General features: G+C 42.7%; 1 protein-coding gene across 2 annotated transcripts in view; it reads left to right on the top strand.

The window, feature by feature from the left end:
- LOC111951301 (chemokine-like protein TAFA-5) overlaps positions 1–16214 on the top strand; it is a 201047-nt gene that overhangs the window by 93964 nt on the left and 90869 nt on the right. For both annotated transcript variants that reach the window (XM_023969362.2, XM_070434704.1), the window contains exon 2: positions 4595–4744. In XM_023969362.2, the coding sequence (XP_023825130.1) occupies positions 4595–4744 (150 nt within the window). The remainder of the gene's footprint in view (positions 1–4594; positions 4745–16214) is intronic.

The raw sequence follows: 16214 nt of genomic DNA on the forward strand, positions 1-16214 counted from the left end.
CCTCACCTACGAGACCAGAAACATTCAGAGTCGGCAGCTGTGCATGTAAAAGTGGTCCTAGAACTTTGACTGAAGGAAGAATCCCATCTCAGACAACAGTTGGTGCATCTGAAGTATCTGTCTAACAAACACTTCACTACCAGAGAAGCTCTACAACTAAGAAGGACATTGTGACTTCTGGTGGACAACCAGAGCCTTACATCGAGCCACTCCCCATAGACGGATCGATTGGTTTCAACTGAGAGATGACAGAGAAAGACATCTACGCGCAAATATATACATTGCATTTCTTATCCGAATGAGCGGTGGTTCATGTGCAAAGTATTACTATTCCTTTGAGCGTAGGTTCCAAATGTATCCAAGTGTTGTCTCTCTTTGTCCCTCTCTCTCTTTACCTACCCCTCCCTCAGCCGTCATATCTTGTCAGTCCACTAGGGACTTTTATCTCATGTAAGTGTGTATGTGTATTCTGTGTTATCGTTTACTTAGTAAATAAATGACTAAATCAATTTGTGCAGTACTGAATATTCAGAAAGGCTGAGGTTCTTGCGGATCCAAGGATTATGCAACGTTCAGAATGAGACTGAGACGGGAGACGGTAACTCGTTAACTTCTTGCCGCACGGATCCCTTCAGCGGGATCATTTTCGTAAACAACCGCTGAATAGCAGAGCGCCAAATTAAAAGAAAATACMAAAAATATTTATAATCATGAAATCACAAGTGAAATATACCAAAACACATYTTAGGTGGATTAACAAGCTATCGTGTCAGATTTTGAAAATATGCCTCACAGCGAAAGTAATCCAAGCGTTTGTGAGTTTATCAATCACTAGACAAAACAGTAAGAACAGCTAACCGCAAATTAGCTTGGTCACGAAAGTCAGAAAAGCAATAAAATTAATCACTTACCTTTGATAATCTTCGGATGTTTGCACTCACGAGACTCCCAGTTACACAATAAATGTTATTTTTGTTCAATAAAGATTAGTTTTATAACCAAAAACCGCCATTTGGTTTGTGCGTTATGTTCAGAAAACCACAGGCTCGTTCCGGTCTTGAAGGGCAGACGAAAATGCCAAAAAGTATCCGTAATGTTCATAGAAACATGTCAAAGTTTTTTTATAATCAATCCTTAGGTTGTTTTTAACATACATAATCGATAATATTTCAACCGGACGGTAAACTATTCAATACTACAGAGAAAGAAAATGTCGAGCTACAACTCTCGGGCGCATGAACTAATCAAAGGACACCCGACGCGTTTTGATAATTCTCGCTCATTTTTCAAAATAAAAGCATGAAACTATGTCTAAAGCCTGGCCACAGCCTGAGGAAGCCATTGGAAAATGAATATGGTTGATACCCCTTGAAAATGGAAGGGCAGGCAATTGAACAGGGATTTTTCCAAATAAAAGGCACTTCCGGGTTGGATTTCCTCAGGTTTTCACCTGCAAAATCAGTTCTGTTATACACAGACAATATTTTGACAGTTTTGGAAACTTTAGTGTTTTGTATCCTAATCTGTCAATTATATGCATATTCTAATATCTGGGCCTGAGAAATAGTCAGTTTACCTTGGGAACGTTATTTTTCCAAACATAAAAATAGTGCCCCCTAGCTGAAAGAGGTTGGAGCAGTTCTCTCAGAGTCTAACCAAGAAGTTCTGGAAAACAGTTAAAGACCTGGAGAATAAACCCTCCTCACAGCTGCCCATGTCCCTTAAAGTTGGTGTGGTTGTTGCTGACAAGCACATGGCTGAGCTCTTTACAGTTTGACAATTGCTTACACATGATTTCTGAAACTATGGCACCTTTTCTCTAGACTACACACAAAATCCCAAAACACACAAAACATCACACCTCTTGCAAAACCAAACACTTAATTCAAAAGTATTTTTACTCTTCTCCAAATTATGTTTTTTGCATTAAAACTCTACACACAAACCATCAAATGATTAGCTCTTATAGATGCCAACTACACACGGATGTGATAAATGACTACTATCATGTGTCTTTTGCATGTTCAGTGGAGTCCACTGCACTCACACGTACGTGCACAAATATACAGTGTATGCATATTCAGTATATATTTACACTATAAAACAGAAATGCAAGGCTGGGGAAAAAGTAAGTATTTTTCTAAAAACATTGTATTTGCATCCAGATTTCAGGATGAACAGTAACAGCCAAAACAAATACAGTAGAAGATAAACAAATAGGCTTGTTACGGTGCATCCTGTCTCCTATTTGGGTCTAGCCACAGCGCCGCATCAACATCACAAGCGATGTTCTCGCTGGCTAAACAGCGGGGGAAGTGGCATGCCCCCTTGTCTATGTCACCACAGGCCTCCTCCATCGCCTGGAGAAGGGGTATGTGTTGGTGGGGTTGGCGATCATACACCTTCCAACGCCACGCTAAAAATAACTATTGGGTTAAGAAATTGAGAATATGGTGGCAGGTTGAGCATCAAAACTTGCGGCTGGTCAATGAACCAATTGCGGACCAGAGCAGCCCGGTGGAAACTTACGTTGTCCCAGATAACAAACCTGGACTGCTCTGGCCATTGGGAATGAGGAAATTATGCAGGGTGTCAAGGAAGGTGATAATGTGGGTAGTATAGTAAGGACTAAGCGTGGCATGATGAAAGACACTGTTCTGACTAATGGCTGCACACATTTTGATGTTGCCACCACGCTATCCAGGGACATTGATGCGGTGTCCTATGAGGTTTCTTCTCCGTTTTGTTTAGTTTTTTGACTAGGTTGAAGCCGACCTCATCAATGTAGACGAAATCATGATGCTCTGCAGCAGCATCTAGTTCTATAACTCTGAAACAGACAAGACATTGTATGACAGTATGATTAGACAGAGCAGTCAATATGTAGCACAATACACTGGAATACAGTACCAATGACAGGATAGCTTACTTGTACATATTCATAGCACAGTTGTTTCACTGTCAGATGGTACTCTGTAGACCTTCATACGAATCTGATGGCATTCCAGGAGACCACTAAGTGCAGATAAACTCACCCTATTTGTGTTATGGAATACTGTTGTCAGTGATGTGGTGTTGCAGTAGTCGTAAACTTATGCGGTTGTTTGCAATGACCATATTCATTATGTGTTGTTCCTGCTCTGCTGTGAACAGCTGGTTTCTTCCTCCATTGAAGCATTGTCTAGCAATTCTTCAAAATCATGTGAATGGTTAGGGTGTAGAATTTCTTTCAGTATGAAATGAAATGTTAATGTTGTGCTGTAAGTGCAGTAGCATGGTATAGAAGGTAGTTTTACTTACCTGTTCTCATTTCGAAATGTCCAGATGACACTTGCTGTAGTGTAGCAGCTCAAGTTAGGCTGGACCCTCTGCCCAGCCTCCCTGAAACTCAAACCATGGTTGCCCACATGGTCAACCAAAGTGGACCGGATCGCATCTGTGATTGTTCTCCTTCCTCCTCGTCCTCATCCTCTTCCCCCTCTTACTCTCACTCCTCTTCCTCTAACCCTCTTTCCAAAATTGGCCTCCATTGTTGTCCAAATCAAGAAAGCCAACCTGAAGCCAATTTATAGTGCTCAAGCTGTGATTTCTAAGTAAAGTAATTAGCTGTAAGTGTTTTCACACGTGAGCACTGGGTGTAGGTAATCGGCAAATGAGTGTGGCATTTTGAATGGCGGTGTTTTCCAAACGAAACACAGGACATGTTAGTTTTGAATGATATATGTCTAATGTAGAGAACTGTGTTTAGTGTTTTACAAAAACTGTGTTTTACAATTRCAAACTAAGTGTAAAGCAGATAATGGCTTGCAGTTTTGCAGACTTGGTCTGAAGATTAGGTACATGAGTTAATGGTTTCACTGAGTGTCCCTCAAGTACCACTTTTAGTGTGTAAGCAATTGTAAAAAACTGTAAAGACCACTTCATTAAGTCAGGATTCCTATTTGACTCAGTCATGCCTCCTTGCCCGTCCAACATTTCCTAATCTCCCACCCCTTCTAATGCGACTAGCCCCGATGCGCCTTCCTCTTTTCCCCCTGCCCCACTACAAAGTTTCTCCCTGCAGACAAAGGAGCTCCTTAAACTTGACCCCAAAAATACCCTTTCTTTTTTAGGAGGTATGCGAGGCACAGACGTTCGCTTCGCCTAGCCGGGTTCTGCTTGGAACAAACCTAGTATGCGGGCGTATTTAGTGTATAACTAGCCCCTCAAAGAAAGGCCTTATGATATACTGTATGTAATTGATTGGCATAAAGAGTTAAATGTTATTAATAATGTTGGTAGAACTGTTCATAGAGGGTTCTAGGAAGAACCTTTAGAGGATAAAAGTGTTCTTGCTGGAACCCTTCATAGATTGTTCTAGGCAGAACCCTTCATAGAAGGTTCTTGGTAGAACCATTTACAGGGGATTCTATGAAGAACCCTAAAGGTTCTAGTTAGAACCCTCTCTGCAAAGGTTTCTACTTAGCACCAACAAGGGTTCCCCTAAGGGGACAAACTGAAGAACCCTATATGGTTCTACTTAGCACCTTTTTTCCTAAGAGAGTATGTTCTGCCAATCTGACATAATGTATTTTCTATGTGATGCCACTTCCAGGTCAATTGGCGGCGGGGACATGTGAGATTGTGATGCTGGACAGGGACAGCAGTCAGCCCAGACGGACCATCGCCAGACAGACTGCACGGTGCGCCTGTAAGAAGGGACAGATCGCTGGGACGACAAGAGCCATGCCAGCCTGTGTGGACGGTAAGAGCTTTCTACATAGTTTAGAACAAGTCTGGAGTGATCCCTTTAGACTATGTGGTCAAGTATTTGGAAAATGTTGTGGAAAATTCAGTACTGAGAGAGACTTGGTAATTTCTTCAAACAACCATCTTTATTTAATATCGATTAATTATTGCAATAATGGGGCTGGTCGACCCCACACCCTTGAGTGTTGGACCGAGTAACCTAACCTTTACACAAATACAGAGTACTATATATAGCTGACACTAAAAATGCTTCGTCATGATTGGTTCCACCCATCCCATGCAGATTGAGGCATCATATACCACTCTGGGTTCCTCCTGTCGTTATCTGCATGTGGGTTGTTGTCTTAACCCCACCCTGGCTTAGTTTATCTGATGCAAGAATGATTTTGAGACAATGAGGGATTGTTCTACTCCTAAGCTATCCCTAGTTAAACACATTCTTGTCTATGTAATGCAGTCTTTAACTCATTTGTCAGCCATCTCTGGTGACTGACTATACACCCAGATTAGCTGCAGGGAACTAGAGTGGTAGAGTGGAGACCATAAAAACACAGACACTAGTAGGACAGAAATGTCTTACTATTAGTTAAATATGAATAATATCAAATAAATCTGGTAAATATGTAATTTTTCCCTCACAATATACAGGTGGTGTGTAGAACAGAGTTGGACATATTAGCCACTGAAATAGGCCTATGCTATCACCGATACTGAAGATACATTGCAGATTGAAACATTCAAACTAACCAGTACATTTTCCAAGCATACAGCAAGGGTTGTGATTGCATTGTTTTTGTCAGAAAGACTGCTGGAAGAGCTCAGTGATGTCATGTCAGTGAATCATTTCTTATATCTTATGCTTCACAGTATCTGATGCTTTTGGCATGGATACGTCAGGGAAATCTCTCTTATGTTCTTGTGGTTTCCAAGTTACCTTTGACGTTCCTTTTGTCAGCAGTGACAGTATGCCGTGAATGTAACACATTTTTCGTATTCCCACAAGCCAATTCAATTGCTGTTTCTCTGATCCCCTTGACGTGTGCATGTGTATGTGTGTGCATGTGTGTCTAATAATGAGCAGAAGGACCTGACATCATGACATGTAATCCCCCACCACATACACCTCTCACCGAGCTCCTTGGGTCGACTCAGGGGTTTGATATGTGTGTCTTGGCCTGTGTGTCTGGTTCCCCTCTGTTCCCTAAAGTCAGTGTTAGTTGTTAAATGTCTTCCTGGATCACACACAAGGAGTAGCCAGTCCACTGGAAGAGAATAAGACAGAGAATACAATTTTTTTAAATTACTGAAATCTAATTTGTTTATCTTATTGAGTTCTCAAAGTCTGGCCCAGTATGGTAATTTCCCACATTTAAATTGATACAATCTGAGTCTTTCCGTCCAACACAATCCCTGTCCTTAATGTGTCAAGTCTCAATCTCTACTCCTGACGGTCACCTCTCGAGAAGGATAATCCAAATGAGACCCATCACAACCAATGCAGCCGAATTCTGGAATTGAATCCTGATATAAATTCTGCAAGATGATCTATCCAATGAGTCAGCTGCAACATACTGAATCCCGAGAATAATACATTATCTGTTTACTCTCTGTCTTGCCATTACACAATAGTTATTCTGCTGGTTGAGTGCTACACATCTCGGAAGCAGTTTGTTCAAGTGGAGGACAGGATACATTTAATCTTCCCAACTGCCCCGTTTTATAAGTCCTATCATTCCACCCGGTCCGCAAGGAGACAACGAACACCGACAATAAAATCCTCTTCAGACAAAATCTCAATTCCATGCCAAAATATTCCTCTCAGCCCAATTGATCCCGATCATCAGGGGGCCGATGTGATACAGACTCCCCTTATTTGTCATTTTACTCTCCTGATCCCTCTATTTTCTTGTAACAATGTCAGAGTCTATCTATTGATTCCCATCAAGGCAGGTGAAAAAGAGAGCAAGGCTTCTTTTGCCGAGCAGTGTGGTGTTGGAGTGGACGGGCCATTACACTGATTAAGAGGAGAGCTCGTTGAGGGGCTGAGGACAGAAATATTGTACCTTCTCCTCAGGTGGTCCGAGAGAGGAGAGGCCGATGAGGGTGTTTGTATGAATGTACTAAGCTCTAAATTACAAAATAATCATTGGTAGCACTTGTAGATTGAGGTTTTTAAAAGCACTATTTCCATATTGAGATACATTACATTTAAAATTGTACACTGGCTCTTTAAGAGTGTCATGTTTGTGATGATGACATGCAAGACATTCATTGTTATGATCATTGATTTCCTGAAGAAGTTATCCCTATTCCTTTCTTTCTGTGCCCCAAAATGTTTGGATATACTGGTAAAGTAACCAGGTTGTTAGCTAGCTAGCTAATGAGTTAACAAACATGACTGAACAACGTGTTAAACCAATGAGGCCCACGAGTAGTTTTAGAACTGCCTGCGACATAGTTTATGAATGTAAAATGCAGCCCCCCCAATCTCTCACAGGAAGAAAAAAACATTGCTCTGGTAAAATGGGTCAGATCTTTTGAAGTGTTTGTGCTAGAAACACGCCATTTCCATTGTATTAATGATACAAGCATGACACTAACGAATCTGCGCTCGGGAAACAACGGTAGTGTGAAGCCTTATCGTTACAACAATTATTATTTAAAGAATAATAATTGAATACTAAAAAATATAGAATTTTCTTTGCAACCCAAATTAAAACTCCAGGTTGCACAGTGAAATATTTGGTTGCACTTTAAAGCTGTGTGTGTGTGTGTGTGTGTGTTGGCTATTGAAACTGACAACACTACCCCTAATGGTGTGGGTTACACACTCAACATGACAAAGTGGGTCGGAGACAGTCTCCAATTGTCCTCTGGTGTCCCATGGGAAACTAAACCTATTGAAGTGTGAAAGTACCATGTTTTGCCAAATAAATACCACTGTTCCTGCTACTGCCACAGCCTTTGATGGTGTCTTGTGTTTATTAAATGGATCACTTGAAAATAAAGGAGCTCACACTCTAGGAGCTCAGATGCAAAAATTTAATATCCAACGTTTCGACAGCCAAGCTGTCTTCATCAGGGTATAATCACAAACACTGCGGGATGACTCGTTTATATAGTGTCAAAAGACACACAGGTGTCTGTAATCATGGCCAAGAGTGGCCTAATATCATTGGTTAATTCTCAAAAAATTAAATGGTATACAAACAACAGCATACAAAAAACGAATGGATAGCATACGATCATAGATTCATTTTAGACTACACAAGCTTACAAACAATTACAATGGCAAAGTCACAATAATCACAAGAATGGCTTCAGATCAAAGTCTACGTTGAGACCGAAGGGAGCAAGGGTCTTTAAGTTAAAGATCCAGGCAGCCTCTCGTTTTAACAATAAATTATCAAGGTCACCCCCTCTCCTAGGGAGGGTGACATGTTCGACACCAATATGACGCAGAGACGAAATCGAGTGGCCTGCCTCCAAAAAGTGGGCCGCAACTGGGTAAGTCAAGTTTTTGCACCTAATGGTGCTACGATGCTCTGAGATACGTACTTTTAATTCGCGCTTTGTTTTACCCACATAATTTTTACCACAAGGACAAGTTAGAAGATAAATAACTGCCTTAGTGGAGCACGTAATAACACCTTTGATTGGGATCGATTTCCCTGTTTGTGGGTGTTTGAAGGATCTGCATTTATAAGTGCCATTGCATTGAGCACAGCCATTACACTTGTAATTTCCATCCAGTAGGGGCGCAAATACACGTTGTTCAGGAATATCTTGCGGTGGTAAATCAGAGTGTACCAATTGGTCTCTGAGATTTTAAATGGATCACAACATTTTCCTTGCAACAATTGGTAGAAAACCAATAGATTTTGCTCATGATGAAAATAAATTGTGTGTCAAGCCAGTCCTCCATGAAAGCAATTCAGTTTGTCTTTCTCTTAGCAACCTACTGCTTCAACCCAATTCTCCTTGAATAGTTAACAAATGGCAGCTTTCTGAGAGGGCCATCCCTATGGTTCAATTCTCATATGAAGACTTTTCTTACAAGCCCAAAATGTTGATGGAGAAATGGACTAGTGACTAAAATGTTATGATAACACTAGTGCTGAGAAATTTTGTTATTTAGATTTTTTTCAACAACTAATTGACCAACGTCAGTTCAATTATTTGAATTCCATTTTTTTTGTGAGCTCAATGTACACATTTCTCCATTTATGTTGAGATCAGTCAGATCAAGCCCAAACTGTGCGATGTAGTAGGGAGTTGTGTTTCCAACAGGCCAATATTCCACATCGTTTAGCACAGAAAACGTGTTAATTAACTACAATGATCATAATCCATTGCGCGCCTACTTGTCGGGTTTGTGCTTCTTTTACGCCTGCTAGAAGAATGCGCGATTGAGACGGATAGAGAGCAGTTTCTTTGTGAGATAACTCTACCTGAAAATACATGATCTAAGTGATTGATAGTTAGTATTCAGCAGTCTTAAAAGTATGTCTTATTTACTTTGAAGAAGTACTTTTTGACAGACAGCATAGGCAGCAGCTCTATAGAGATGAGATGATGACTTGGAATTAAATAATCAAATAATCAAATAAAACAAATGTAATTTACACAACAACTGAAATATTTTATTCAAGTAAAGTAACGTGAATAAATTATGGTTGATAAGGGATGAGCAGTAATGGGCAGTCACTACCATCATGGGACTTTTATTAATTGATTTATTCTGTGTTGTTACAGCATTCAACCCGCATAATGCATTTCATGTAAAAAAAAAAAAAAAGTATCAAAACCAAAATCGAAAACCGTGAAAAGAAATATATAATTCAACCGAAACCGAACCAACCTAAAAAATACCTAATCACTAATCGTTCAGCACAAGACAACCCTAATAAAATTATAAAATTATAAACCATTGCATGGCAGTGGTATGTATTACAGTACAATTATTAGAAACATCTCTAAATGAAGTGTGATTATTGACAATTACCAAATAAACCAACCCAATACCATTGCAAAGCAATATACTGTGTGTGTTTTTTTACTTTTACCATTGAAGACCATTAGAGACCATAACATTGAAACCATTAGAACTTCTGTAGCCTAATAGTGTGCTTGTTTACCAGGAATGGTCTAACTAATCCCTACCTTATTTGAAGGTAATTAACACACACAGAGTGGCCGTTTCCTGTACACAGATTAAGCCAAAGAGAAAGGCAAACTGAATTGCTTTCATGGATGACTGTATTGAATTGTGAGGATGACCACACTATTTATTTTCATCATTAGCAAAAGTTGTTGGTTTTCTTCACAAGATGTATCCATTTAATCAACACAGGAGAACAGCAAAATGGATTAAAGGACGTGGCAGTGGTAGGAAAAGTGGCATTGCAGTAGTAGGAACAGTGGCATCTAGTGGGCAGAACCTGGTACTTTCACACTCATTCATAGTAAATAATGCAAGTGACTTCAATGGCTAATTTCTCTGAACAAGGGAAAAAAACATATTCCAAATTCACGGGAAATACATTTCATAAGATGAAAATGCAATACTCCCTGCATCGCAGTGCTAGAGGCGTCACTACAGATCCTGGTTCGATTCCAGGATTAAGCGGATGGGTGTTAAGAAACGCGGTTTGGCGGGTCATGTATCGGAGGACGCATGATTCGACCTTCACCGCCCGAGCCCATTGGTAGTTGGAGCAATGAGACAAGATCGAAATTGGGGAGAAAAAGGGGATAAAAAAGCAATACTCCAAGCCGCAGCATACTACTTGTCAGACATAAAGAACGGATACTGTATACTGGTTGTTAGGATGGGCTTTGCGTTGGGTGTGTGGTGTCCCTGGGTGGCTTTTGATACTTTTATTGGATTCCTCATGTCTTACTCATTGTTAGTAAGAAGTAGGGTCCAAATCGGATATTAGGTACTGTATTTATTGACAATTATACGAAACCAATTAATTAAAATGGCCTAAATAGCTTAATTTCCGAGAGATCACATTTTATTTCAACAAAATAATATTTCAGGAATTCTAATCTTGAGATGGTGGGTGTCGAATTCTCTTTATTGTGCTTTTTGAGGTGGAATGACCCATACGGGTTAAGTCACAGGTTAGATGTACTGTACATTTGTATACAATGGCTCTCTGTATTGTATACCCTTTGTTTTCCACAGCAGTATTTAAAAAGGCTTCTAAAGTTTGTAATTTCCACTTTAAAATGGCAGACTTGATTTGCTCTAACAAAAAATGTATTAACCCCTACAACAAAATGTCCATTAATTATAATCCACATAAGAATGAACATTTCCTGTTACTGCAGGATTATTTTCCTGCCATAGCAAACTGGCTCAAATTAAGATCTTTCATCCTACATCTGTAACCAAGCATAGAATGGGGAAAATATATGTTGACATTTTTTGAAATTAGACATCTGTTTCACAAGTTTGGACAGCACAGTACAGTAAAGAAATGTAGAAGAGAGAATAGTTCAGTATAATACAGTTCTGTACTGTACAGTAGAGTTTAGTACAGTACAGTAGAGCACACTAGAGTACAGTATAATTTACTGTATTGTATTTTACTGTACTGAACTATACTGTACTGAACCGAACTATCTTACATTTACATTTTACATTTAAGTCATTTAGCAGACGCTCTTATCCAGAGCGACTTACAAATTGGTGCATTCACCTTATGACATCCAGTGGAACAGCCACTTTACAATAGTGCATCTAAATCTGTTTAAGGGGGGGGGGGGGGGGGGGGGTCAGAAGGATTACTTTATCCTATCCTAGGTATTCCTTAAAGAGGTGGGTTTCAGGTGTCTCCGGAAGGTGGTGATTGACTCCGCTGTCCTGGCGTCGTGAGGGAGTTTTGTCCACCATTGGGGGGCCAGAGCAGCGAACAGTTTTGACTGGGCTGCGCGGGAACTGTACTTCCTCAGTGGTAGGGAGGCGAGCAGCCCAGAGGTGGATGAACGCAGTGCCCTAGTTTGGGTGTAGGGCCTGATCAGAGCCTGAAGGTCTGAGGTGCCGTTCCCCTCACAGCTCCGTAGGCAAGCACCATGGTCTTGTAGCGGATGCGAGCTTCAACTGGAAGCCAGTGGAGGGAGCGGAGGAGCGGGGTGACGTGAGAGAACTTGGAAGGTTGAACACCAGACGGGCTGCGGCGTTCTGGATGAGTTGTAGGGGTTAAATGGCACAGGCAGGGAGCCCAGCCAACAGCGAGTTGCAGTAATCCGACGGGAGATGACAAGTGCCTGGATTAGGACCTGCGCCGCTTCCTGTGTGAGGCGGGGTCGTACTCTGCGGATGTTGTAGAGCATGAACCTACAGGAACGGGCCACCGCCTTGATGTTAGTTAGAACGACAGGGTGTTGTCCAGGATCACGCCAAGGTTCTTAGCGCTCTGGGAGGAGGACACAATGGAGTTGTCAACCGTGATGGCGAGATCATGGAACGGGCAGTCCTTCCCGGGAGGAAGAGCAGCTCCGTCTTGCCGAGGTTCAGCTTGAGGTGGTGATCCGTCATCCACACTGATATGTCTGCCAGACATGCAGAGATGCGATTCGCCACCTGGTCATCAGAAGGGGAAAGGAGAAGATTAATTGTGTGTCGTCTGCATAGCAATGATAGGAGAGACCATGTGAGGTTATGACAGAGCCAAGTGACTTGGTGTATAGCGAGAACAGGAGAGGGCCCAGAACAGAGCCCTGGGGGACACCAGTGGTGAGAACGCGTGGTGAGGAGAAAGATTCTCGCCACGCCACCTGGTAGGGCGACCTGTCAGGTAGGACGCAATCCAAGCGTGGGCCGCGCCGGAGATGCCCAACTCGGAGAGGTGGAGAGGAGGATCTGATGGTTCACAGTATCGAAGGCAGCCGATAGGTCTAGAAGGATGAGAGCAGAGGAGAGAGAGTTAGCTTTAGCAGTGCGGAGCGCCTCCGTGATACAGAGAAGAGCAGTCTCAGTTGAATGACTAGTCTTGAAACCTGACTGATTTGGATCAAGAAGGTCATCTGAGAGAGATAGCAGGAGAGCTGGCCAAGGACGGCACGTTCAAGAGTTTTGGAGAGAAAGAAAGAAGGGATACTGGTCTGTAGTTGTTGACATCGGAGGGATCGAGTGTAGGTTTCTTCAGAAGGGGTGCAACTCTCGCTCTCTTGAAGACGGAAGGGACGTAGCCAGCGGTCAGGGATGAGTTGATGAGCGAGGTGAGGTAAGGGAGAAGGTCTCCGGAAATAGTCTGGAGAAGAGAGGAGGGGATAGGGTCAAGCGGGCAGGTTGTTGGCGGCCGGCCGTCACAAGACGCGAGATTTCATCTGGAGAGAGAGGGGAGAAAGAGGTCAGAGCACAGGGTAGGGCAGTGTGAGCAGAACCAGCGTGTCGTTTTGACTTAGCAAACGAGGATCGGATGTCGTCGACCTTCTTTTCAAAATGGTTGACGAAGTCATCTGCAGAGAGGGAGGAGGGGGGGGGGGGGGAGGAGGATTCAGGAGGGAGGAGAAGGTGGCAAAGAGCTCCTAGGGTTAGAGGCAGATGCTTGAATTTAGAGTGGTAGAAAGTGGCTTTGGCAGCAGAGACAGAGGAGGAAATGTAGAGAGGAGGGAGTGAAAGGATGCCAGGTCCGCAGGGAGGCGAGTTTTCCTCCATTTCCGCTCGGCTGCCCGGAGCCCTGTTCTGTGAGCTCGCATGAGTCGTCGAGCCACGGAGCGGGAGGGAGGACCGAGCCGGCCTGGAGGATAGGGGACATAGAGAGTCAAAGGATGCAGAAGGGAGGAGAGAGGTTGAGGAGGCAGAGTCAGGAGATAGGTTGGAGAAGGTTTGAGCAGAGGGAAGAGATGATAGGATGGAAGAGGAGAGAGTAGCGGGGAGAGAGAGCGGAGGTTGGGACGGCCCGTAACCATCCGAGTAGGGGCAGTGTGGGAAGTGTTGGATGAGAGCGAGAGGGAAAGGATACAAGGTAGTGGTCGGAGACTTGGAGGGGAGTTGCAATGAGGTTAGTGGAAGAACAGCATCTAGTAAAGATGAGGTCAAGCGTATTGCCTGCCTTGTGAGTAGGGGGGGAAGGTGAGAGGGTGAGGTCAAAAGAAGAGAGGAGTGGAAAGAAGGAGGCAGAGAGGAATGAGTCAAAGGTAGACGTGGGGAGGTTAAAGTCGCCCAGAACTGTGAGAGGTGAGCCGTCCTCAGGAAAGGAGCTTATCAAGGCATCAAGCTCATTGATGAACTCTCCGAGGGAACCTGGAGGGCGATAAATGATAAGGATGTTAGCTTGAAAGGGCTGGTAACTGTGACAGCATGGATTCAAAGGAGGCGATAGACAGATGGGTAAGGGGAGAAAGAGAGAATGACCACTTGGGAGAGATGAGGATCCCGGTGCCACCACCACGCTGACCAGAAGCTCTCGGGTGTGGGAGAACACGTGGGCGGACGAAGAAGAGAGCAGTAGGAGTAGCAGTGTTATCTGTGGTGATCCATGTTTCCGTCAGTGCCAAGAAGTCGAGGACTGGAGGGAAGCGTAGGCTGAGATGAACTCTGCCTTGTTGGCCACAGATCGGCAGTTCCAGAGGCTACCGGAGACCAGGAACTCCACGTGGGTCGTGCGCGCTGGGACCACCAGGCTGGGGTGGCCGCGGCCACGCGGTGTGAAGCGGTTGTATGGTCTGTGCAGAGAGGAGAGAACAGGGATAGACAAACACATAGTTGACAGGCTACTGAAGAGGCTACGCTAATGCAAAGGATATTGGAATGACAAGTGGACTACACCTCTCGAATGTTCAGAAAGTTAAGCCTACGTTGCAAAAAATCTATTGACTAAGATGATTAAATGATACAGTACTGCTGAAGTAGGCTAGCTAGCGTGCCTGCGTTGTTGACTTTGTTTGAAAGCTGGCTAGCTAACCGAAATACTCTAGACTCCACAGTTGTCTTAGATACAAAGACAGCAAAGACAACTATGTAGCTAGCTAACACACACTAATCAAGTCGTTCCGTTGTTCCGTTGAATTATAGTTACTACAGTGCTGCTATTCGGTGGCTAGCTGGCTAGCTAGCAGTGTTGATTACGTTAAGTTACGTTAAAAGGGCGAAAAATAGCTGGCTAGCTAACCTAGAAAATCGCTAACTAGAAGAAGCTAACTTAGAAAAAGCTAACCTAGAAAACCGAAATTACTCTAGACTCCAACAGTTATCTTAGATACAAGACAGCAAAGACAACTATGTAGCTAGCTAACACTACACTAATCAAGTCGTTCCGTTGAGTGTAATAGTTTCTACAGTGCTGCTATTCGGTGGCTAGCTGGCTAGCTAGCAGTGTTGATTACGTTAAGTTACGTTAAAAGGGCGAAAAAAGCTGGCTAGCTAACCTAGAAAATCGCTCTAGACTACACAATTATCTTCTACTCTGCTGTACTGAACTCTACTCTACTGTACTTTACTGTACTGAACTATACTCTGCTGTACTGTGCTGTGCTCAACTGTGCTGTACTGTGATGTCCAAACTTGTGAAAAGTCTATGTACAGATTTGGTCCAGTCCAACCAATTTTGACCTTGCTTGGGGACGGAGCTCATTATAATAATAGCCAGTGTGTAGAATGGTAGCCAAAAAAAAAAAGATATTTAACCTTTGTGTACCTATTCAGGTACATCACCATGAAGAGAATGACATTCATAATCATGCATTTCTGTATACTACAGATCAGGGACAGATGATGTCCTTCTGTTACGATCATTCTGTTAGTGTAGTTCAATAACCAAGATAGATTTTTTCATACGGAAGGTGTCGTATCATAGCTGACACCCCATTATTTCAGCAGACATCTTTGAATCTTAATTCGGAGTAGATATTTCATGAACTGAGGGAGATTTTACTGTCATTCTGTTACCAAACTTTACATCTGCACTGCTCTTTGAGTAAATGTGTTTTTGTAAAATTCTTAGTGGAAATTGTTAAAAGTAGTCATGTTCTTTAGAGTTGTATAGTTTGTTTAACTTCCTAATAAATGGTTTTTGTTTGGTATACTTTAAAGTAAAACATTATTATTTTACTATGGAATTGAGAAATCATATCATGTCAACTCAGTACATTCCATTAGTATGAACTGCAGTACCTCTAACTAGGAGGAATGGGGCTGTCTGCCAGTGCTGTGTGTTGGGAAGGGAGGTTTAGCGATGTAGTGAATCATAACGGGTTCCTGTAGTAGACATCCAGATGGGGTGTGGGGAGGCTGGTGTGCCTAGTAGTCTCTATGGGCATGTTAAACCAGCTCTCTGGCCTCTGCGTCGGGAGGGGAAAGGCCACCGGAATACAAATCAGACCCTAGAGATGGTGGGAGTCATTATCTGCCACCTCTGTATGAACACTGCATATAATGTTGGGTTGGAGTTGGAATAGGAGAGTTCAGGTGCAGCTATGTATGATGCATAACTGCCCACGGAGGCTACATG

The sequence above is a fragment of the Salvelinus sp. IW2-2015 genome, linkage group LG3 (genome assembly GCF_002910315.2).
Source record: "Salvelinus sp. IW2-2015 linkage group LG3, ASM291031v2, whole genome shotgun sequence".
In the NCBI taxonomy this organism is placed as follows: domain Eukaryota; kingdom Metazoa; phylum Chordata; class Actinopteri; order Salmoniformes; family Salmonidae; genus Salvelinus; species Salvelinus sp. IW2-2015.